The 25,260-nt window shown below is 45.7% G+C and overlaps 1 protein-coding gene across 1 annotated transcript in view; it reads left to right on the forward strand.

Annotated features, from left to right (window-relative positions):
• LOC128690364 (reelin) overlaps positions 1-25,260 on the forward strand; it is an 871,665-nt gene that overhangs the window by 732,543 nt on the left and 113,862 nt on the right. The window contains exons 55-57 of the mRNA XM_070089797.1: positions 10,057-10,136; positions 12,652-12,813; positions 15,453-15,648. Coding sequence (XP_069945898.1) covers positions 10,057-10,136; positions 12,652-12,813; positions 15,453-15,648 — 438 coding nt within the window. The remainder of the gene's footprint in view (positions 1-10,056; positions 10,137-12,651; positions 12,814-15,452; positions 15,649-25,260) is intronic.

Consider the following 25,260-nt stretch of genomic DNA (forward strand, 5'->3'; position numbering starts at 1 on the left):
ATGACACTGTCCAGCCAGGGTGAATGTTGTTCATGACACTGTCCAGCCAGGGTGAATGTTGTTCATGACACTGTCCAGCCAGGGTGAATGTTGTTCATGATACTGTCCAGCCAGGGTGAATGTTGTTCATGACAGTGTCCAGTCAGGGTGAAAGTTGTTCATGACACTGTCCAGCCAGGGTGAATATAGTTCATGACACTGTCCAGCCAGGGTGAATATAGTTCATGACACTGTCCAGCCAGGATGAATGTTGTTCATGCCACTGTCCAGCCAGGGTGAATATTGTTCATGACACTGTCCAGCCAGGGTGAATGTTGTTCATGGCACTGCCCAGTCAGGGTGGATGTTGTTCATGACTCTGTCCAGCCCGGGTGAATATTGTTCATGACACTGTCCAGCCAGGATGAATGTTGTTCATGACACTCTCCAGTCAGGGTGGATGTTGTTCATGACACTGTCCAGCCAGGATGAATGTTGTTCATGCCACTGTCCAGACAGGGTGAATGTTGTTCATGACACTGTCCAGCCAGGGTGAATGTTGTTCATGACACTGTCCAGCCAGGGTGAATATTGTTCATGACACTGTCCAGCCAGGATGAATGTTGTTCATCACACTGTCCAGTCAGGGTGAATGTTGTTCATGACACTGTCCAGCCAGGGTGAATGTTGTTAATGGCACTGTCCAGTCAGGGTGAATGTTGTTCATGACACTGTCCAGCCAGGGTGAATATTGTTCATGACACTGTTCAGCCAGGGTGAATGTTGTTCATGACACTCTCCAGTCAGGGTCGATGTTGTTCATGACATTGTCCAGCCAGGATGAATGATGTTCATAACACTGTCCAGCCAGGGTGAATGTTTTTCATGGCACTGTCCAGTCAGGGTGAATGTTGTTCATGACACTGTCCAGCCCGGGTGAATATTGTTCATGACACTGTCCATCCAGGGTGAATGTTGTTCATGACACTCTCCAGTCAGGGTGAATGTTGTTCATGACACTGTCCAGTCAGGGTGGATGTTGTTCATGACACTGTCCAGTCAGGGTGAATGTTGTTCATGACACTGTCCAGCCCGGTGAATATTGTTCATGACAATGTCCAGCCAGGGTGAATGTTGTTCATGGCACTGTCCAGTCAGAGTGAATGTTGTTCATGACACTGTCCAGCCCGGGTGAATATTGTTCATGAGACTGTCCAGCCAGGGTGAATGTTGTTCATGACACTCTCCAGTCAGGGTGAATGTTGTTCATGACACTGTCCAGTCAGGGTGGATGTTGTTCATGACACTGTCCAGTCAGGGTGAATGTTGTTCATGACACTGTCCAGCCCGGTGAATATTGTTCATGACACTGTCCAGCCAGGGTGAATGTTGTTCATATCACTGTCCAGCCGGGGTGAATGTTGTTCATGACACTGTCCAGCCGGTATGAATGTTGTTCATGACACTGTCCAGCCAGGGTGAATGTTGTTCATGACACTGTCCAGCCAGGATGAATGTTGTTCATGACACTGTCCAGCCAGGGTGAATGTTGTTCATGACACTGTCCAGTCAGGGTGAATGTTGTTCATGACACTGTCCAGCCAGGGTGAATGTTGTTCATGACACTGTCCAGCCAGGGTGAATGTTGTTCATGACACTGTCCAGCCAGGGTGAATGTTGTTCATGACACTCTCCAGTCAGGGTGAATGTTGTTCATGACACTGTCCAGCCAGTATGAATGTTGTTCATAACACTGTCCAGCCAGGGTGAATGTTGTTCATGACACTGTCCAGCCAGGATGAATGTTGTTCATGACACTGTCCAGCCAGGGTGAATGTTGTTCATGACACTGTCCAGTCAGGGTGAATGTTGTTCATGACACTGTCCAGCCAGGGTGAATGTTGTTCATGACACTGTCCAGCCAGGGTGAATGTTCTTCATGACACTGTATAGTCAGGGTGAATGTTGTTCATGACACTGTCCAGCCAGGGTGAATGTTGTTCATGACACTGTCCAGCCAGGGTGAATGTTGTTCATGACACTGTCTAGCCAGGGTGAATGTTGTTCATGACACTCCAGTCAGGGTGAATGTTGTTCATGACACTGTCCAGCAAGGGTGAATGTTGTTCATGACACTCTCCAGCCAGGGTGAATGTTGTTCATGACACTGTCCAGCCAGGGTGAATGTTGTTCATGACACTGTCCAGCCAGGGTGAATGTTGTTCATGACACTGTCCAGCCAGGGTGAATGTTGTTCATGACACTGTCCAGCCAGGGTGAATGTTGTTCATGACACTCTCCAGTCAGGGTGAATGTTGTTCATGACACTGTCCAGCAAGGGTGAATGTTGTTCATGACACTGTCCAGCCAGGGTGAATGTTGTTCATGACACTGTCCAGCCAGGGTGAATGTTGTTCATGACACTGTCCAGCCAGGGTGAATGTTGTTCATGACACTGTCCAGCCAGGGTGAATGTTGTTCATGACACTGTCCAGCCAGGGTGAATGTTGTTCATGACATCGTCCAGCCAGGGTGAATGTTGTTCATGATACTGTCCAGCCAGGGTGAATGTTGTTCATGACAGTGTCCAGTCAGGGTGAAAGTTGTTCATGACACTGTCCAGCCAGGGTGAATATAGTTCATGACACTGTCCAGCCAGGGTGAATATAGTTCATGACACTGTCCAGCCAGGATGAATGTTGTTCATGCCACTGTCCAGCCAGGGTGAATATTGTTCATGACACTGTCCAGCCAGGGTGAATGTTGTTCATGGCACTGCCCAGTCAGGGTGGATGTTGTTCATGACTCTGTCCAGCCCGGGTGAATATTGTTCATGACACTGTCCAGCCAGGATGAATGTTGTTCATGACACTCTCCAGTCAGGGTGGATGTTGTTCATGACACTGTCCAACCAGGATGAATGTTGTTCATGCCACTGTCCAGACAGGGTGAATGTTCGTGGCACTGCCCAGTCAGGGTGGATGCTGTTCATGACACTGTCCAGCCCGGGTGAATATTGTTCATGACACTGTCCAGCCAGGGTGAATGTTCATGACACTCTCCAGTCAGGGTGGATGTTGTTCATGACACTGTCCAGCCAGGATGAATGTTGTTCATGATAATGTCCAGCCAAGGTGAATATTGTTCATGACACTGTCCAGCCAGGGTGAATGTTGTTCATGACACTGTCCAGTCAGGGTGGATGTTGTTCATGACACTGTCCAGTCAGGGTGGATGTTGTTCATGACACTGTCCAGCCAGGGTGAATGTTGTTCATGACACTGTCCAGTCAGGGTGAATGTTGTTCATGACATTCTCCTTTCAGGGTGAATGTTGTTCATGACACTGTCCAGTCAGGGTGAATGTTGTTCATGACACTGTTCAGCCAGGGTGAATGTTGTTCATGACACTGTCCAGTCAGGGTGAATGTTGTTCTTGACACTGTCCAGTCAGGGTGAATGTTGTTCATGACACTGTTCAGCCAGGGTGAATGTTGTTCATGACACTGTCCAGTCAGGGTGAATGTTGTTCATGACACTGTTCAGCCAGGGTGAATGTTGTTCATGACACTGTCCAGCCAGGGTGAATATTGTTCATGACACTGTCCAGCCAGGATGAATGTTGTTCATCACACTGTCCAGTCAGGGTGAATGTTGTTCATGACACTGTCCAGCCAGGGTGAATGTTGTTCATGGCACTGTCCAGTCAGGGTGAATGTTGTTCATGACACTGTCCAGCCAGGGTGAATATTGTTCATGACACTGTTCAGCCAGGGTGAATGTTGTTCATGACACTCTCCAGTCAGGGTCGATGTTGTTCATGACACTGTCCAGCCAGGATGAATGATGTTCATAACACTGTCCAGCCAGGGTGAATATTGTTCATGACACTGTCCAGTCAGGGTGAATGTTGTTCATGACACTGTCCAGCCCGGGTGAATATTGTTCATGACACTGTCCATCCAGGGTGAATGTTGTTCATGACACTGTCCAGTCAGGGTGGATGTTGTTCATGACACTGTCCAGTCAGGGTGAATGTTGTTCATGACACTGTCCAGCCCGGTGAATATTGTTCATGACAATGTCCAGCCAGGGTGAATGTTGTTCATGGCACTGTCCAGTCAGGGTGAATGTTGTTCATGACACTGTCCAGCCCGGGTGAATATTGTTCATGACACTGTCCAGCCAGGGTGAATGTTGTTCATGACACTCTCCAGTCAGGGTGAATGTTGTTCATGACACTGTCCAGTCAGGGTGGATGTTGTTCATGACACTGTCCAGTCAGGGTGAATGTTGTTCATGACACTGTCAAGCCCGGTGAATATTGTTCATGACACTGTCCAGCCAGGGTGAATGTTGTTCATGACACTGTCCAGCCAGGGTGAATGTTGTTCATGACACTGTCCAGCCAGTATGAATGTTGTTCATGACACTGTCCAGCCAGGGTGAATGTTGTTCATGACACTGTCCAGCCAGGATGAATGTTGTTCATGACACTGTCCAGCCAGGGTGAATGTTGTTCATGACACTGTCCAGTCAGGGTGAATGTTGTTCATGACACTGTCCAGCCAGGGTGAATGTTGTTCATGACACTGTATAGTCAGGGTGAATGTTGTTCATGACACTGTCCAGCCAGGGTGAATGTTGTTCATGACACTGTCCAGCCAGGGTGAATGTTGTTCATGACACTGTCTAGCCAGGGTGAATGTTGTTCATGACACTCTCCAGTCAGGGTGAATGTTGTTCATGACACTGTCCAGCAAGGGTGAATGTTGTTCATGACACTCTCCGGCCAGGGTGAATGTTGTTCATGACTCTTTCCAGCCAGGGTGAATGTTGTTCATGACACTGTCCAGCCAGGGTGAATGTTGTTCATGACACTGTCCAGCCAGGGTGAATGTTGTTCATGACACTGTCCAGCCAGGGTCAATGTTGTTCATGACACTCTCCAGTCAGGGTGAATGTTGTTCATGACACTGTCCAGCAAGGGTGAATGTTGTTCATGACACTGTCCAGCCTGGGTGAATGTTGTTCATGACACTGTCCAGCCAGGGTGAATGTTGTTCATGACACTGTCCAGCCAGGGTGAATGTTGTTCATGACTCTGTCCAGCCAGGGTGAATATTGTTCATGACACTGTCCAGCCAATGTGAATGATGTTCATGACATCGTCCAGCCAGGGTGAATGTTGTTCATGACACTGTCCAGCCAGGGTGAATGTTGTTCATGACACTGTCCAGTCAGGGTGAAAGTTGTTCATGACACTGTCCAGCCAGGGTGAATATAGTTCATGACACGGTCCAGCCAGGATGAATGTTGTTCATGACACTGTCCAGTCAGGGTGAATGTTGTTCATGACACTTTCCAGCCAGGGTGAATGTTGTTCATGACACTGTTCAGTTAGGGTGAATATTGTTCATGACACTGTCCAGCCAGGATGAATGTTGTTCATGCCACTGTCCAGCCAGGGTGAATATTGTTCATGACACTGTCCAGCCAGGGTGAATGTTGTTCATGGCACTGCCCAGTCAGGGTGGATGTTGTTCATGACACTGTCCAGCCCGGGTGAATATTGTTCATGACACTGTCCAGCCAGGATGAATGTTGTTCATGACACTCTCCAGTCAGGGTGGATGTTGTTCATGACACTGTCCAGCCAGGATGAATGTTGTTCATGCCACTGTCCAGACAGGGTGAATGTTCATGGCACTGCCCAGTCAGGGTGGATGCTGTTCATGACACTGTCCAGCCCGGGTGAATATTGTTCATGACACTGTCCAGCCAGGGTGAATGTTCATGACACTCTTCAGTCAGGGTGGATGTTGTTCATGACACTGTCCAGCCAGGATGAATGTTGTTCATGATAATGTCCAGCCAAGGTGAATATTGTTCATGACACTGTCCAGCCAGGGTGAATGTTGTTCATGACACTGTCCAGTCAGGGTGGATGTTGTTCATGACACTGTCCAGTCAGGGTGGATGTTGTTCATGACACTGTCCAGCCAGGGTGAATGTTGTTCATGACACTGTCCAGTCAGGGTGAATGTTGTTCATGACATTCTCCTTTCAGGGTGAATGTTGTTCATGACACTGTCCAGTCAGGGTGAATGTTGTTCATGACACTGTTCAGCCAGGGTGAATGTTGTTCATGACACTGTCCAGCCAATGTGAATGATGTTCATGACATCGTCCAGCCAGGGTGAATGTTGTTCATGACACTGTCCAGCCAGGGTGAATGTTGTTCATGACACTGTCCAGTCAGGGTGAAAGTTGTTCATGACACTGTCCAGCCAGGGTGAATATAGTTCATGACACGGTCCAGCCAGGATGAATGTTGTTCATGACACTGTCCAGTCAGGGTGAATGTTGTTCATGACACTTTCCAGCCAGGGTGAATGTTGTTCATGACACTGTTCAGTTAGGGTGAATATTGTTCATGACACTGTCCAGCCAGGATGAATGTTGTTCATGCCACTGTCCAGCCAGGGTGAATATTGTTCATGACACTGTCCAGCCAGGGTGAATGTTGTTCATGGCACTGCCCAGTCAGGGTGGATGTTGTTCATGACACTGTCCAGCCCGGGTGAATATTGTTCATGACACTGTCCAGCCAGGATGAATGTTGTTCATGACACTCTCCAGTCAGGGTGGATGTTGTTCATGACACTGTCCAGCCAGGATGAATGTTGTTCATGCCACTGTCCAGACAGGGTGAATGTTCATGGCACTGCCCAGTCAGGGTGGATGCTGTTCATGACACTGTCCAGCCCGGGTGAATATTGTTCATGACACTGTCCAGCCAGGGTGAATGTTCATGACACTCTCCAGTCAGGGTGGATGTTGTTCATGACACTGTCCAGCCAGGATGAATGTTGTTCATGATAATGTCCAGCCAAGGTGAATATTGTTCATGACACTGTCCAGCCAGGGTGAATGTTGTTCATGACACTGTCCAGTCAGGGTGGATGTTGTTCATGACACTGTCCAGTCAGGGTGGATGTTGTTCATGACACTGTCCAGCCAGGGTGAATGTTGTTCATGACACTGTCCAGTCAGGGTGAATGTTGTTCATGACATTCTCCTTTCAGGGTGAATGTTGTTCATGACACTGTCCAGTCAGGGTGAATGTTGTTCATGACACTGTTCAGCCAGGGTGAATGTTGTTCATGACACTGTCCAGCCAATGTGAATGTTGTTCTTGACACTGTCCAGTCAGGGTGAATGTTGTTCATGACACTGTCCAGCGAGGGTGAATGTTGTTCATGGCACTGTCCAGCCAGGGTGAATGTTGTTCATGACACTGTCCAGTCAGGGTGAATGTTGTTCATGTCACTGTCCAGCCAGGGTGAATGTTGTTCATGACACTGTCCAGCAAAGGTGAATGTTGTTCATGACACTGTCCAGTCAGGGTGAATGTTGTTCATGACACTGTCCAACCTGGGTGAATGTTGTTCATGACACTGTCCAGCCAGGGTGAATGTTGTTCATGACACTGTCAAGTCAGGGGTGAATGTTGTTCATGACACTGTCCATCCAGGGTGCATGTTGTTCATGACACTGTCCAGCCAGGGTGAATGTTGTTCATGACAATGCCCATCCAGGGTGCATGTTGTTCATGACACTGTTCAGCCAGGGTGTGTTGTTCATAACACTGTCCAGCCAGGGTGAATGTTGTTCATGACACTGTCCGGCCAGGATGAATGTTGTTCATGACATTGTCCAGCCAGGGTGAATGTTGTTCATGACACTGTCCGGCCAGGGTGAATGTTGTTCATGACAATGTCCAGCCAGGGTGAATCTTGTTCATGACACTGTCCAGCAAGGGTGAATGTTGTTCATGATACTGTCCAGCCACTGTAAATGCTGTTCATGACACTGTCCAGCCAGGGTGAATGTTGTTCATGACACTGTCCAGCCAGGGTGAATGTTGTTCATGACACTGTCCAGCCAGGGTGAATGTTGTTCATGACCCTGTCCAGCCAGGGTGAATGTTGTTCATGACACTGTCCAGTCAGGGTGAATGTTGTTCATGACACTGTCCAGCCAGGGTGAATGTTGTTCATGACACTGTCCAGTCAGGGTGAATGTTGTTCATGACACTGTCCAACAAGGGTGAATGTTGTTCATGACACTGTCCAGCCAGGGTGAATGTTGTTCATGACCCTGTCCAGCCACTGTGAATGCAATGATTTCAATGGCATAACCCAGACCTCCAAGCAACACCAGTTCTTTGAGATCACTGTTGATACACCCATACTGCTGCGGCTACTACTGCAACTGCTGCTAGTAATACTACTACTCTGCTGTTGGCTGGAATTAGCAACGGCTGCTTATTTGCTGGGTTGCGGCAAGCAACAGCGGCAATAGTAGGTGCTGCTGGTGCTGCTGCTGCTGCTGCAGCTTGGCAACGCTAACTTGCGGCGCGCTTAACGCAGCAGCTGCAGCTGCTGCTGGCTTGCTGCTGCTGCGGCAACGCTGCTGCTTGGCGCACAGCGCAGCGGCTGCTGCTGCGCCTGCTGGCAACGCTTAACAGCAACGCTGCAGCAACAACGGCGCTTGCTTGCAATGCGGCGCTTGCTGCTGCTGCGGCTGCTGCTGCTGCTGCTGCTGCTGCTGCTGCTGCGCTGCTGCTGCGCAACAGCTTGCTGCTGCTTCTGCTGCTGCTGCTGCTGCTGCTAACTGCTGTGGCAGCGGCGGCGCTTGCAACTTGCTGCTGCTGCTACTGCTGCTGCTGCGTGCTGTTGCTGAGTAACAGCTTGCTGCTAACTGCTTCACTGCTGCTGCGTAGCTTGAACGCTGCTGCTACTGCTGCACAAGCTACTGGGTTCTTCTGTTTAACGCTGCTGTTGTTACTGCATGCTGCTGCTGACTGCTGCACGCTGTGTATGGCCTTGTGGTTTGGCGCTTCTTTTTGATTACTGCTCTGCTGCTCTGCTACTGCTGCTGCTGCTGCTGCTGCTGCTGCTACTGCTGCGCTGCTGCTGCCGTTGCTGCTACTGCTGCTGCTGCTGGCCAGCAACGCTGCTTGCTGCTGCTGCTGCTGCTGCACTGCCTTTACTGCTGCTGTTGTATTACTGTTGCTGCTGCTGCTTAACTGCTGCTGCTGCTGCTCTGCTGCTGCTACTGATGCTGCTACTCGCTACGCCTGTTCTTATGCTTGCTGCTGGTATTGCTAAGCTACTGTTGTTTGTACTAAGCAACATAACACTGCGACTACTACGCTGTATGGCCCGCGTGGTTTAGCGCTTGTTTTTTGATTCTGCACGCTGCTACTGCTGCTGCTGCTGCTACTGCTGCTGCTGGCACTGCTGAATGCAATACTCCACAATTTGCTGCTGCTGCTGCTGGTGCTGTAACTCTTGCAATGCTGTGCCCTACTGCTGCTGCTACTGCCTCACACTGCCAGCTGCGCTACTGCTGCTGCTGGCTGCTGCTGCTGGCTGCTGCTGCTGCTCTGCTGCTGCAACTGCTGCGACTGCTGCCTTGCTGCTGCTGCTGCTGCTGCTGCTGCTTGCGCCGCTGCTGCAAGCTGCTGCTGCTGCTGCTGCTGCTGCTGCTGCAGCGCAAGCAGCGCAGCTTGCTGCTGCTGCTGCTGCTGCTGCTGCTGCTGCAACTGCTGCTTAAGCTGCTGCTGCTGCTGCTGCTGCTGCTGCTGCTGCTGCTGCTGCTGCTGCTGCTGCTGCTGCTGCTACTGGCTGCTGCCTGCTGCTGGCTGGTGCTGCTATGCTGCTGCTGCTGTCACTGTTGCTGTCACTGTGCTGCTGCTGCTGCTGCTAAGCTGCAGCTGCTGCTAGGACTGCCAGCTACTAGTATTACTACTGCAACTAGTACTACTACTACTACTACTACTTTTACTACTACTACTACTACTTCCGCTGCTCCTCCTCCTACTAATACTTCCGCTTCTCCTCCTGCTACTAATACTTCCGCTTCTCCTCCTGCTACTAATACTTCTGCTACGACTACCATTACTACTACTATACCTACTACTACAATTGTTACTATTACTACTACTACTAATAATAATAATAATAATAATAATAATAATAATAATAATAATAATAATAATGGGTTACAGGTCAGCAGGAATCACAGCGTCAACTTCAGGTTGGCACTGGGTTGTGGTGCGACCTGGGACAACACTGCCCAGCCCGTCAGGTCAGTACTTTATACCTGCCAGGTCAGTACTCTATATTTGTCTGGCTAATACCCTACCTCTCATATCAGTATTCAATACCTATCAGGTCAGTACTCTACCTGTTAGGTCAGTGCTCTGTCAGTCAGGTCAGTACTCTACCTGTCAGATCAGTACTCTACCTGTCAGATTAGTACTCTCACTGTCAGTTCAGTACTCTACCTGTCAGATCAGTACTCTCCTTGTCAGGTCAGGACTCTACCTGTCAGGTCGGTACTCTACCTGTCAGGTCAGTATTCTATACCTGTCAGGTTACTACCCTACCTCTCATTTCAGTACTCAATACCTTTCAGGTCAGTACTGTATCTGTTAGGTCAGTGCTCTCCCTGTCAGGTCAGTACTCTACCTGTCAGATCAGTACTCTCTCTGTCAGGTTAGGATTCTACCTGTTAGGACAGTATTCTACTTGTCAGGTCTGTACTCTACCTGTCAGGTCAGTACTTTACCTGTCAGGACAGTACTCTATCTGTCAGATCAGTACTCTACCTGTCAGGACAGTACTCTACCTGTCAGGACAGTACTCTACCTGTAGGTCAGTACTCTGCCTGTCAGGTCAGTACTCTACCTGTCAGGACAGTACTCTGCCTGTCAGTTCAGTGCTCTATCTGTCAGGTCAGTACTCTGTCTGTCAGGTCATTACTCTACCTGTCAAGACAGTACTCTATCTGTCAGATCAGTACTCTACCTGTCAGGACAGTACTCTGCCTGTCAGTTCAGTACTCTACCTGTCAAGTCAGTACTCTTTCAGCCAGGTCAGTACTCTACCTGTCAGGTAAGTACTCTACCTATCAGGCTGGTGTTCTACCTGTCAGGTCAGTATTCTACCTGCCAGGTCAGCACTCCGTCTGTCAGGTCAGTACTCAACCTGTCAGGACAGTACTCTGCCTGTTAGATCAGTACTCTTTCTGTCAGGCCAATACTCTACTTGTCAGTTCTGTGCTCTACCTGTCAGGACAGTACTGTACCTATCAGGTGAGTACTCTACCTGTCAGGTTAGTATTCTACCTGTCATGTCAGTACTCTGCCTGTCAGGTCAGTACTCAGCCTGTTAGGACAGTACTATACCTGTCATGTCAGTGCTCTACCTGTCAGAACTGTACTCTACCTGTCAGGTCAGTACTCTACCTGTCAAGTCAGTACTCTACCTATCAGGCTGGTGTTCTACCTGTCAGGCCAGCACTCTACCTGTCAGGACAGTACTCTGCCTGTTAGGTCAGTACTCTTTCTGTTAGGTCAGTACTCTACTTGTCAGGTCAGTACTTTACTTCGTAGGTCAATATTCCACGTGTCAGGTCGGTGCTCTACTTGTCAGGTCAGTACTCTACCTGTCAGGTCAGTATTCTACCTGTCAGGTCAGTACTCTGCTTGCCATGTCAGTACTCTACCTGCCAGGTCAGTACTCTGCTTGTCAAGTCAGTACTCTACCTGTCAGGTCAGGACTCTACCTGTCAGGTCAGTACTCTACTTGTCAGGTCAGTACTCTACCTGTCAGGTCAGTACTTTGCTTGTCAGGTCAGCACTCTGCTTACCAGATCAGTACTCTGCTTGTCAAGTCAGTACTCTACCTGTCAGGTCAATACTCTACCTGTTAAGTAAGTACTCTACCTGTCAGGTCAGTACACTCCTTGTCGGGTCAGTACTCTACTTGTCAGGTTAGTATTCTACCTAATTGTGTTGGAGCCCTTTAAGTAGGTGGGGGTTACGTTGATGCTCATGGATAGCTTTTGTTCCAAGTAGCAGGAGTTACCTTCCCCTTCCTCGGATCAAACTTGATCTCCCCCTCATTCATCATTTCCATGACACAGTATTGCTTCTCTTGTCTTAGTGTTGCAGACCTGAGTAATGGTTGTGTTTCAGGTTGTAATGCTGGTTGTGTTACAGGTTGTAATACTGGTTGTTTCAGACTGGAGTACTGATTGTGTTTCAGACTGGAGTACTGGTTATGTTTCAGACTGGAGTACTGATTGTGTTTCAGACTGGAGTACTGGTTGTGTTTCAGACTGGAGTACTGATTGTGTTTCAGACTGGGGAACTGGTTGTGTTTCAGGTTGCAATACTGGTTGTGTTTCAGACTGGAGTACTGGTTGTGTTTCAGGTTGTAATACTGGTTGTGTTTCAGACTGGAGTACTGGTTGTGTTTCAGGTTGTAATACTGGTTGTGTTTCAGACTGGAGTACTGGTTGTGTTTCAGACTGGAATACTGGTTGTGTTTCAGACTGGAGTACTGGTTGTGTTTCAGACTGGAGTACTGGTTGTGTTTCAGACTGGAGTACTGGTTGTGTTTCAGACTGGAGCACTGGTTGTGTTTTAGGTTGTAATACTGGTTGTGTTTCAAGTTGTAATACTGGTTGTATTTCAGACTGGAGTACTGGTTGTGTGTCAGGTTGTAATACTGGTTGTGTTTCAGGTTGTAATACTTTTTTGTTTCAGGTTGTAATACTGGTTGTGTTTCAGGTTGTAATACTGGTTGTGTTTCAGACTTGAGTACTCGCTGGACTTCGGTCAGCGGTGGAGGTTGGTACGAGACTTGTGTCTACCAGGTAACAACAGTTGTGTTGACATCACTGACGCCTCCATCTTCTACGCTCCTCTCACCTGGCAAAGATATGTCTACCCACTCAACCATATTGGCCCAGCCAAGTGAGTACTTACACTCTCCTGTCTATACACCAGCTGTAAAGTGATGATGACTTGAGAGAGACTTAGTTCCTACATTATTTCCATGTCAGCAGCTGAACTGTGGATTTAGATTTAAGATAAAAACAAATGATAACAAGGGAAGGGATTCAGGGAAACCGGTTAGCCGGACTTGAGTCCTGGAGGTGGGAAGTACAGTGCCAGTACTCTGAGGAAGGGCTGTTAATGTTGCAGTTTTTTTTTTAACTGAAGTGTATTCATGCCTCTGGCAAGACAGTGATGGAGTGAATGATAATGAAAGTGTTTCTTCCTTATCGTGTGTGTGTGTGTGTGTGTGTACTCACCTATTTGTACTCACCTATTTGTGGTTGCAGGGGTCGAGTCCTAGCTCCTGGCCCCGCCTCTTCACCGGTTGCTACTAGACCCTCTCTCTCCCCGCTCCATGAGCTTTATCAAACCTCGTCTTAAAACTGTGTATGGTTCCTGCCTCCACTACGTCATTTTCTAGGCTATTCCACTGCCTTACAACTCTATGACTGAAGAAATACTTCCTACTATCTCTCTGACTCATTTGTGTTTTCAACTTCCAATTGTGGCCTCTTGTTTCTGTGTCCCCTCCCTGGAACATCCTGTCTTTGTCCACCTTGTCTATTCCACGCAGTATTTTATATGTCGTTATCATGTCTCCCATGACCCTCCTGTCCTCCAGTGTGGTCAGGCCGATTTCCCTTAATCTTTCTTCATAGGACATTCCCCTTAGCTCTGGAACTAACCTTGTTGCAAACCTTTGTACTTTCTCTAGTTTCTTGACGTGCTTTATCAAGTGCGGGTTCCAAACAGGTGCTGCATACTCCAGTATGGGCCTGACATACACGGTGTACAGTGTCTTGAACGATTCCTTACTAAGGTATCGGAATGCTGTTCTCAGGTTTGCCAGGCGCCCATATGCTGCAGCAGTTATCTGATTGATGTGTGCTTCCGGAGACATGCTCGGTGTTATACTCACCCCAAGATCTTTCTCCTTGAGTGAGGTTTGCAGTCTTTGGCCACCTAGCCTATACTCTTACATGAATGAACAAAGTATTGAATTCATGTCCACTAGATATTGCATATTTATGTTGTTTCACATACTGTGTGTGTGTGTGTGTGTGTGTGTGTGTGTGTGTGTGTGTGTGTGTGTGTGTGTGTGTGTGTGTGTGTGTGTGTGTGTGTGCTAAACAACCACAGGGGGAGTTGAATGATAGTTCTAGGCCTTTCGTGTTGCAATCAACAAATCATCAGGATCTTGCAGAAATAAGTAGGAAGTCCAGGCAGATTAGTTCAAAGGAACTAATGAACTAATCTGCTTGGACTTACTGCTTATTTCTGCAACATTGCAAGCTCCTGATTGTTAGTTGATTGCAACACGAAAGCCCTGGAGCTATCATTCACCTCCCCTGTGGTTGTTTTGCGTCTTGTATTGCTTGATCGCTATTATGTATTATTATGTATATGCATATCCATTTCTGGATAATCATGGATCTGGTGTAACATCTAGGTTCAATGTTTATCACACGCCTACTAACATATATTCATACATACATTACTATTCCAATCACTAAACACGTATTAAACAGAACGTATTTACTTCTGTGCTTTTGAGAGCCCTTAGAATTTGTAGCCCTGAATTCTATGATGGGGATTTAGAAAAATCTATTAAATTGCTTCTAATCTTCAATTCCGTGAACATTTATTAATAAAGCTTTCATAAAGCTTAAAATGACATTGTACAAGACAGAGCTTAAAACCGAGTATAAGCTTGAGAATGTCTTCGTTTTATCATATAATAAAAATTTCTCTCACCTCCCACAAGCTGTTAGATACTTTGATGTTAAAGTTGTCTTGATAGGTGACAACACCGTGAAATAAAAATTATTTAAAAATTCTGCCAAGTAGGTTGTGTATACTCCGTCCCGTGTATAAGCTGTGATACCTTTTATTTAGGACAAACTGGCAAATCTCTTGAGACCAGAATTAAACAACATAAATATGCAATATCTAGTGGACATGAATTCAATACTTTGTTCATTCATGTAAGATACATGTGTAGCAGTTAATTATCTTTAATGTTGAAACGTTTTGCCTAGACATTATTCTTCCTTAGTCAAATACAGAGGCAGCAGGTGTAGCAGTCAAATGAATATGATGTAATCAGTCCATCAACTTTGGAGAAATAGTATGTGAGGTGGTCGGTCCCTCAGCCTGGAGAAGAGGTCAGCTCCATGGTCTGGAACGATATTAAGCTGAAGCATGAGAATGGAGTCTTAAATACTGTCGATGGTGAGGTGGAAGATCTCGAAAACGTTGTAGGGGACGGGATTCACTAGTAGAAGTAAAAATGCAGGTTCCTCTGAACAACCCTTCTCACCCATAACTAGTAGTTACACGACGAAGTGTGGAATTGTCCTCTGTACCAAGATACCGTTGTGTTGCAGTGTCTGACAGTGTCTGCAGTGTCTGACAGTGTCTGCAGTATCTGACAGTGAGTCAGTGTTATCACCTCCTTTGAGAGATGCACAAACTTTTCATCCTTAGTCGTTTTCCAGCAAGTGTCGCGTCTTTCATGACCTGTGTACCTGTTACTGAACCTGTGTCACCTACAGATACGTCAGGTTCCGGTGGATACAAGATCCATCATCGGATGTGTCAGGACGTCACCAGTGGTCACTGCGAGATGTATACATTGGGGCATCGTGTACCCATCACTGCCTGGGCCGTGGCTCTTGCATTGACGGTGTGTGCAACTGTGACCCCGGCTATACTGGCCTCTACTGCCAACACCTCACTGTGGATAATGTGGTAAGTGTTACCCCATTATCATTACTCATACGTTTTTTAAACACGAATGGATTCTTCTGTTTTGAGTGTGTATGTTACTTAAAACATCACTTACTATCACTGAGCAAACTTAACATTGATCTATGTTTGTTGCGGTCTTCAAGGCGAGTCATCAAGCGCCCATTGATTGAAGGAAGTAAATCTTTGCTCCCTTGAAGGGATTATAGCTAGTTATTTCGTTCAACAAGCGCTGTAGAACCTCTACGGGTTTAGCGCTTCCTCGTGTATAATACAAAACCAGATACACTAGTTACATCACCAGGTGATCGTTCTCTCAGTTACATCACCAGGTGATCGTTCTCTCAGTTACATCGCCAGTTGATCGTTCTCTCAGTTACATCACCAGGTGATCGTTCTCTCAGTTACATCACCAGTTGATCGTTCTCTCAGTTACATCACCAGGTGATCGTTCTCTCAGTTACATCACCAGTTGATCGTTCTCTCAGTTACATCACCAGGTGATCGTTCTCTCAGTTACATCACCAGTTGATCGTTCTCTCAGTTACATCACCAGGTGATCGTTCTCTCAGTTACATCGCCAGTTGATCGTTCTCTCAGTTACATCGCCAGTTGATCGTTCTCTCAGTTACATCACCAGGTGATCGTTCTCTCAGTTACATCACCAGTTGATCGTTCTCTCAGTTACATCACCAGTTGATCGTTCTCTCAGTTACATCACCAGTTGATCGTTCTCTCAGTTACATCACCAGTTGATCGTTCTCTCAGTTACATCACCAGTTGATCGTTCTCTCAGTTACATCACCAGGTGATCGTTCTCTCAGTTACATGACCAGGTGATCGTTCTCTAAGTTACATCACCAGTTGATCGTTCTCTCAGTTACATCACCAGTTGATCGTTCTCTTAGTTGCATCACCAGTTGATCGTTCTCTCAGTTACATCACCAGTTGATCGTTCTCTCAGTTACATCACCAGGTGATCGTTCTCTCAGTTACATCACCAGTTGATCGTTCTCTCAGTTACATTACCAGCTGATAATTCTCTCAGTTACATCACCAGGTGATCGTTCTCTCAGTTACATCACCAGTTGATCGTTCTCTCAGTTACATCACCAGTTGATCGTTCTCTCAGTTACATCACCAGGTGATCGTTCTCTCAGTTACATCACCAGTTGATCGTTCTCTCAGTTACATCACCAGTTGATCGTTCTCTCAGTTACATCACCAGTTGATCGTTCTCTCAGTTACATCACCAGTTGATCGTTCTCTCAGTTACATCACCAGTTGATCGTTCTCTCAGTTACATCACCAGTTGATCGTTCTCTCAGTTACATCACCAGTTGATCGTTCTCTCAGTTACATAACCAGTTGATCTTTCTCTCAGTTACATCACCAGTTGATCGTTCTCTCAGTTACATCACCAGTTGATCGTTCTCTCAGTTACATAACCAGTTGATCTTTCTCTCAGTTACATCACCAGGTGATCGTTCTCTCAGTTACATAACCAGTTGATCGTTCTCTCAGTTACATCACCAGTTGATCGTTCTCTCAGTTACATCATCAGGTGATCGTTCTCTCAGTTACATAACCAGTTGATCGTTCTCTCAGTTACATCATCAGGTGATCGTTCTCTCAGTTACATAACCAGTTGATCGTTCTCTCAGTTACATCACCAGGTGATCGTTCTCTCAGTTACATCACCAGGTGATCGTTCTCTCAGTTACATAACCAGTTGATCGTTCTCTCAGTTACATCACCAGGTGATCGTTCTCTCAGTTACATCATCAGGTGATCGTTCTCTCAGTTACATCACCAGGTGATCGTTCTCTCAGTTACATGACCAGGTGATCGTTCTCTAAGTTACATCACCAGTTGATCGTTCTCTCAGTTACATCACCAGTTGATCGTTCTCTTAGTTGCATCACCAGTTGATCGTTCTCTCAGTTACATCACCAGTTGATCGTTCTCTCAGTTACATCACCAGGTGATCGTTCTCTCAGTTACATCACCAGTTGATCGTTCTCTCAGTTACATTACCAGCTGATAATTCTCTCAGTTACATCACCAGGTGATCGTTCTCTCAGTTACATCACCAGTTGATCGTTCTCTCAGTTACATCACCAGTTGATCGTTCTCTCAGTTACATCACCAGGTGATCGATCATCACCAGTTCTCTCAGTTACATCACCAGTTGATCGTTCTCTCAGTTACATCACCAGTTGATCGTTCTCTCAGTTACATCACCAGTTGATCGTTCTCTCAGTTACATCACCAGTTGATCGTTCTCTCAGTTACATCACCAGTTGATCGTTCTCTCAGTTACATCACCAGTTGATCGTTCTCTCAGTTACATAACCAGTTGATCTTTCTCTCAGTTACATCACCAGTTGATCGTTCTCTCAGTTACATCACCAGTTGATCGTTCTCTCAGTTACATAACCAGTTGATCTTTCTCTCAGTTACATCACCAGGTGATCGTTCTCTCAGTTACATAACCAGTTGATCGTTCTCTCAGTTACATCACCAGTTGATCGTTCTCTCAGTTACATCATCAGGTGATCGTTCTCTCAGTTACATAACCAGTTGATCGTTCTCTCAGTTACATCATCAGGTGATCGTTCTCTCAGTTACATAACCAGTTGATCGTTCTCTCAGTTACATCACCAGGTGATCGTTCTCTCAGTTACATCACCAGGTGATCGTTCTCTCAGTTACATAACCAGTTGATCGTTCTCTCAGTTACATCACCAGGTGATCGTTCTCTCAGTTACATCATCAGGTGATCGTTCTCTCAGTTACATAACCAGTTGATCGTTCTCTCAGTTACATCATCAGGTGATCGTTCTCTCAGTTACATAACTAGTTGATCGTTCTCTCAGTTACATCACCAGTTGATCGTTCTCTCAGTTACATCACCAGTTGATCGTTCTCTCAGTTACATCACCAGTTGATCGTTCTCTCAGTTACATAACCAGTTGATCGTTCTCTCAGTTACATCATCAGGTGATCGTTCTCTCAGTTACATAACCAGTTGATCGTTCTCTCAGTTACATAACCAGTTGATCGTTCTCTCAGTTACATCATCAGGTGATCGTTCTCTCAGTTACATAACCAGTTGATCGTTCTCTCAGTTACATCATCAGGTGATCGTTCTCTCAGTTACATCACCAGGTGATCGTTCTCTCAGTTACATAACCAGTTGATCGTTCTCTCAATTACATCACCAGGTGATCGTTCTCTCAGTTACATAACCAGTTGATCGTTCTCTCAGTTACATCATCAGGTGATCGTTCTCTCAGTTACATCACCAGGTGATCGTTCTCTCAGTTACATCACCAGTTGATCGTTCTCTCAATTACATCACCAGGTGATCGTTCTCTCAGTTACATCACCAGGTGATCGTTCTCTCAGTTGCATCACCAGGTGATCGTTCTCTCAGTTACATCACCAGTTGATCGTTCTCTCAGTTACATCACCAGTTGATCGTTCTCTCAGTTACATCACCAGTTGATCGTTCTCTCAATTACATCACCAGGTGATCGTTCTCTCAGTTACATCACCAGGTGATCGTTCTCTCAGTTGCATCACCAGGTGATCGTTCTCTCAGTTACATCACCAGTTGATCGTTCTCTCAGTTACATCACCAGTTGATCGTTCTCTCAGTTACATCACCAGTTGATCGTTCTCTCAGTTACATCACCAGGTGATCGTTCTCTCAGTTACATAACCAGTTGATCGTTCTCTCAATTACATCACCAGGTGATCGTTCTCTCAGTTACATAACCAGTTGATCGTTCTCTCAGTTACATCATCAGGTGATCGTTCTCTCAGTTACATCACCAGGTGATCGTTCTCTCAGTTACATCACCAGTTGATCGTTCTCTCAATTACATCACCAGGTGATCGTTCTCTCAGTTACATCACCAGGTGATCGTTCTCTCAGTTGCATCACCAGGTGATCGTTCTCTCAGTTACATCACCAGTTGATCGTTCTCTCAGTTACATCACCAGTTGATCGTTCTCTCAGTTACATCACCAGGTGATCGTTCTCTCAGTTACATAACCAGTTGATCGTTCTCTCAATTACATCACCAGGTGATCGTTCTCTCAGTTACATAACCAGTTGATCGTTCTCTCAGTTACATCACCAGTTCATCGTTCTCTCAATTACATCACCAGGTGATCGTTCTCTCAGTTACATCACCAGGTGATCGTTCTCTTAGTTGCATCACCAGGTGATCGTTCTCTCAGTTACATCACCAGGTGATCGTTCTCTCAGTTACATCACCAGTTGATCGTTCTCTCAGTTACATCACCAGTTGATCGTTCTCTCAGTTACATCACCAGGTGATCGTTCTCTTAGTTGCATCACCAGCTGATCATTCTCTCAGTTACATCATCAGGTGATCATTCTCTCAGTTACATCACCAGTTGATCGTTCTCTCAGTTACATCACCAGTTGATCGTTCTCTCAGTTACATCACCAGTTGATCGTTCTCTCAGTTACATCACCAGTTGATCGTTCTCTCAGTTACATCACCAGTTGATCGTTCTCTCAGTTACATCACCAGTTGATCGTTCTCTCAGTTACATCACCAGGTGATCGTTCTCTCATTTACATCACCAGTTGATCGTTCTCTCAGTTACATCACCAGGTGATCATTCTCTCAGTTACATCATCAGGTGATCATTCTCTCAGTTACATCACCAGGTGATCATTCTCTCAGTTACATCATCAGGTGATCATTCTCTCAGTTACATCACCAGTTGATCATTCTGTCAGTTACATCAGTTGATCGTTCTCTCAATTACATCACCAGTTGATCGTTCTCTCAGTTACATCACCAGTTGATCGTTCTCTCAGTTACATCACCAGTTGATCGTTCTCTCAATTACATCACCAGTTGATCGTTCTCTCAGTTACATCACCAGTTGATCGTTCTCTCAGTTACATCACCAGTTGATCGTTCTCTCAATTACATCACCAGTTGATCGTTCTCTCAGTTACATAACAAGTTGATCGTTCTGTCACTTACATCACCAGTTAATCGTTCTCTCAGTTACATCACCAGTTGATCTCTCTCAGTTACATCACCAGTTAATCGTTCTCTCAGTTACATCACCAGTTGATCGTTCTCTCAGTTACATCACCAGTTGATCGTTCTCTCAGTTACATCATCAGGTGATCAGTTACATCACCAGTGATCGTTCTCTCAGTTACATCACCAGTTGATCGTTCTCTCAGTTACATCACCAGTTGATCGTTCTCTCAGTTACATCACCAGTTGATCGTTCTCTCAGTTACATCACCAGTTGATCGTTCTCTCAGTTACATCACCAGTTGATCGTTCTCTCAGTTACATCACCAGTTGATCGTTCTCTCAGTTACATCACCAGGTGATCGTTCTCTCAGTTACATCACCAGTTGATCGTTCTCTCAGTTACATCACCAGGTGATCGTTCTCTCAGTTACATCATCAGGTGATCTTTCTCTCAGTTAAATCACCAGGTGATCATTCTCTCAGTTACATCATCAGGTGATCATTCTCTCAGTTACATCACCAGTTGATCGTTCTCTCAATTACATCACCAGTTGATCGTTCTCTCAATTACATCACCAGTTGATCGTTCTCTCAGTTACATCACCAGTTGATCGTTCTCTCAGTTACATCACCAGTTGATCGTTCTCTCAATTACATCACCAGTTGATCGTTCTCTCAGTTACATCACCAGTTGATCGTTCTCTCAGTTACATCACCAGTTGATCGTTCTCTCAATTACATCACCAGTTGATCGTTCTCTCAGTTACATCACCAGTTGATCGTTCTCTCAGTTACATCACCAGTTGATCGTTCTCTCAATTACATCACCAGTTGATCGTTCTCTCAATTACATCACCAGTTGATCGTTCTCTCAGTTACATCACCAGTTGATCGTTCTCTCAGTTACATCACCAGTTGATCGTTCTCTCAGTTACATCACCAGTTGATCGTTCTCTCAGTTACATCACCAGTTGATCGTTCTCTCAGTTACATCACCAGTTGATCGTTCTCTCAGTTACATCACCAGTTGATCGTTCTCTCAGTTACATCACCAGGTGATCGTTCTCTCAGTTACATCACCAGTTGATCGTTCTCTCAGTTACATCACCAGGTGATCGTTCTCTCAGTTACATCACCAGTTGATCGTTCTCTCAGTTACATCACCAGGTGATCGTTCTCTCAGTTACATCACCAGTTGATCGTTCTCTCAGTTACATCACCAGGTGATCGTTCTCTCAGTTACATCACCAGGTGATCGTTCTCTCAGTTACATCACCAGTTGATCGTTCTCTCAGTTACATCACCAGTGATCGTTCTCTCAGTTACATCACCAGGTGATCGTTCTCTCAGTTACATCACCAGTTGATCGTTCTCTCAGTTACATCACCAGTTGATCGTTCTCTCAGTTACATCACCAGGTGATCGTTCTCTCAGTTACATCACCAGTTGATCGTTCTCTCAGTTACATCACCAGGTGATCGTTCTCTCAGTTACATCATCAGGTGATCATTCTCTCAGTTACATCACCAGTTGATCGTTCTCTCAATTACATCACCAGTTGATCGTTCTCTCAATTACATCACCAGTTGATCGTTCTCTCAGTTACATCACCAGTTGATCGTTCTCTCAGTTACATCACCAGTTGATCGTTCTCTCAGTTACATCACCAGTTGATCGTTCTCTCAGTTACATCACCAGTTGATCGTTCTCTCAGTTACATCACCAGGTGATCGTTCTCTCAGTTACATCACCAGTTGATCGTTCTCTGTTACATCACCAAGTGATCGTTCTCTCAGTTACATCACCAGTTCATCGTTCTCTCAATTACATCACCAGGTGATCGTTCTCTCAGTTACATCACCAGGTGATCGTTCTCTTAGTTGCATCACCAGGTGATCGTTCTCTCAGTTACATCACCAGGTGATCGTTCTCTCAGTTACATCACCAGTTGATCGTTCTCTCAGTTACATCACCAGTTGATCGTTCTCTCAGTTACATCACCAGGTGATCGTTCTCTCAGTTACATCACCAGTTGATCGTTCTCTGTTACATCACCAAGTGATCGTTCTCTCAGTTACATCACCAGTTAATCGTTCCCTCAGTTACATCGCCAGTTGATCGTTTTCTCAGTTACATCACCAGTTGATCGTTCACTCAGTTACATCACCAGTTGATCGTTCACTCAGTTACATCACCAGTTGATCGTTCTCTCAGTTACATAACCAGTTGATCGTTCTGTCAGTTACATCACCAGTTAATCGTTCTCTCAGTTACATCACCAGTTGATCGTTCTCTCAGTTACATCACCAGTTGATCGTTCTCTCAGTTACATCACCAGTTGATCGTTCTCTTAGTTGCATCACCAGCTGATCATTCTCTCAGTTACATCATCAGGTGATCATTCTCTCAGTTACATCACCAGTTGATCGTTCTCTCAGTTACATCACCAGTTGATCGTTCTCTCAGTTACATCACCAGTTGATCGTTCTCTCAGTTACATCACCAGTTGATCGTTCTCTCAGTTACATCACCAGTTGATCGTTCTCTCAGTTACATCACCAGTTGATCGTTCTCTCAGTTACATCACCAGGTGATCGTTCTCTCATTTACATCACCAGTTGATCGTTCTCTCAGTTACATCACCAGGTGATCATTCTCTCAGTTACATCATCAGGTGATCATTCTCTCAGTTACATCACCAGGTGATCATTCTCTCAGTTACATCATCAGGTGATCATTCTCTCAGTTACATCACCAGTTGATCATTCTGTCAGTTACATCAGTTGATCGTTCTCTCAATTACATCACCAGTTGATCGTTCTCTCAGTTACATCACCAGTTGATCGTTCTCTCAGTTACATCACCAGTTGATCGTTCTCTCAATTACATCACCAGTTGATCGTTCTCTCAGTTACATCACCAGTTGATCGTTCTCTCAGTTACATCACCAGTTGATCGTTCTCTCAATTACATCACCAGTTGATCGTTCTCTCAGTTACATAACAAGTTGATCGTTCTGTCACTTACATCACCAGTTAATCGTTCTCTCAGTTACATCACCAGTTGATCGTTCTCTCAGTTACATCACCAGTTGATCGTTCTCTCAGTTACATCACCAGTTGATCGTTCTCTTAGTTGCATCACCAGCTGATCATTCTCTCAGTTACATCATCAGGTGATCATTCTCTCAGTTACATCACCAGTTGATCGTTCTCTCAGTTACATCACCAGTTGATCGTTCTCTCAGTTACATCACCAGTTGATCGTTCTCTCAGTTACATCACCAGTTGATCGTTCTCTCAGTTACATCACCAGTTGATCGTTCTCTCAGTTACATCACCAGTTGATCGTTCTCTCAGTTACATCACCAGGTGATCGTTCTCTCATTTACATCACCAGTTGATCGTTCTCTCAGTTACATCACCAGGTGATCATTCTCTCAGTTACATCATCAGGTGATCATTCTCTCAGTTACATCACCAGGTGATCATTCTCTCAGTTACATCATCAGGTGATCATTCTCTCAGTTACATCACCAGTTGATCGTTCTCTCAATTACATCACCAGTTGATCGTTCTCTCAATTACATCACCAGTTGATCGTTCTCTCAGTTACATCACCAGTTGATCGTTCTCTCAGTTACATCACCAGTTGATCGTTCTCTCAATTACATCACCAGTTGATCGTTCTCTCAGTTACATCACCAGTTGATCGTTCTCTCAGTTACATCACCAGTTGATCGTTCTCTCAATTACATCACCAGTTGATCGTTCTCTCAGTTACATCACCAGTTGATCGTTCTCTCAGTTACATCACCAGTTGATCGTTCTCTCAATTACATCACCAGTTGATCGTTCTCTCAATTACATCACCAGTTGATCGCTCTCTCAGTTACATCACCAGGTGATCGTTCTCTCAGTTACATCACCAGTTGATCGTTCTCTCAGTTACATCACCAGTTGATCGTTCTCTCAGTTACATCACCAGTTGATCGTTCTCTCAGTTACATCACCAGTTGATCGTTCTCTCAGTTACATCACCAGTTGATCGTTCTCTCAGTTACATCACCAGGTGATCGTTCTCTCAGTTACATCACCAGTTGATCGTTCTCTCAGTTACATCACCAGGTGATCGTTCTCTCAGTTACATCACCAGTTGATCGTTCTCTCAGTTACATCACCAGGTGATCGTTCTCTCAGTTACATCACCAGTTGATCGTTCTCTCAGTTACATCACCAGGTGATCGTTCTCTCAGTTACATCACCAGGTGATCGTTCTCTCAGTTACATCACCAGTTGATCGTTCTCTCAGTTACATCACCAGGTGATCGTTCTCTCAGTTACATCACCAGGTGATCGTTCTCTCAGTTACATCACCAGTTGATCGTTCTCTCAGTTACATCACCAGTTGATCGTTCTCTCAGTTACATCACCAGGTGATCGTTCTCTCAGTTACATCACCAGTTGATCGTTCTCTCAGTTACATCACCAGGTGATCGTTCTCTCAGTTACATCACCAGGTGATCGTTCTCTCAGTTACATCACCAGTTGATCGTTCTCTCAGTTACATCACC

The sequence above is a fragment of the Cherax quadricarinatus genome, chromosome 29 (assembly GCF_038502225.1).
Source record: "Cherax quadricarinatus isolate ZL_2023a chromosome 29, ASM3850222v1, whole genome shotgun sequence".
NCBI lineage: Eukaryota > Metazoa > Arthropoda > Malacostraca > Decapoda > Parastacidae > Cherax > Cherax quadricarinatus.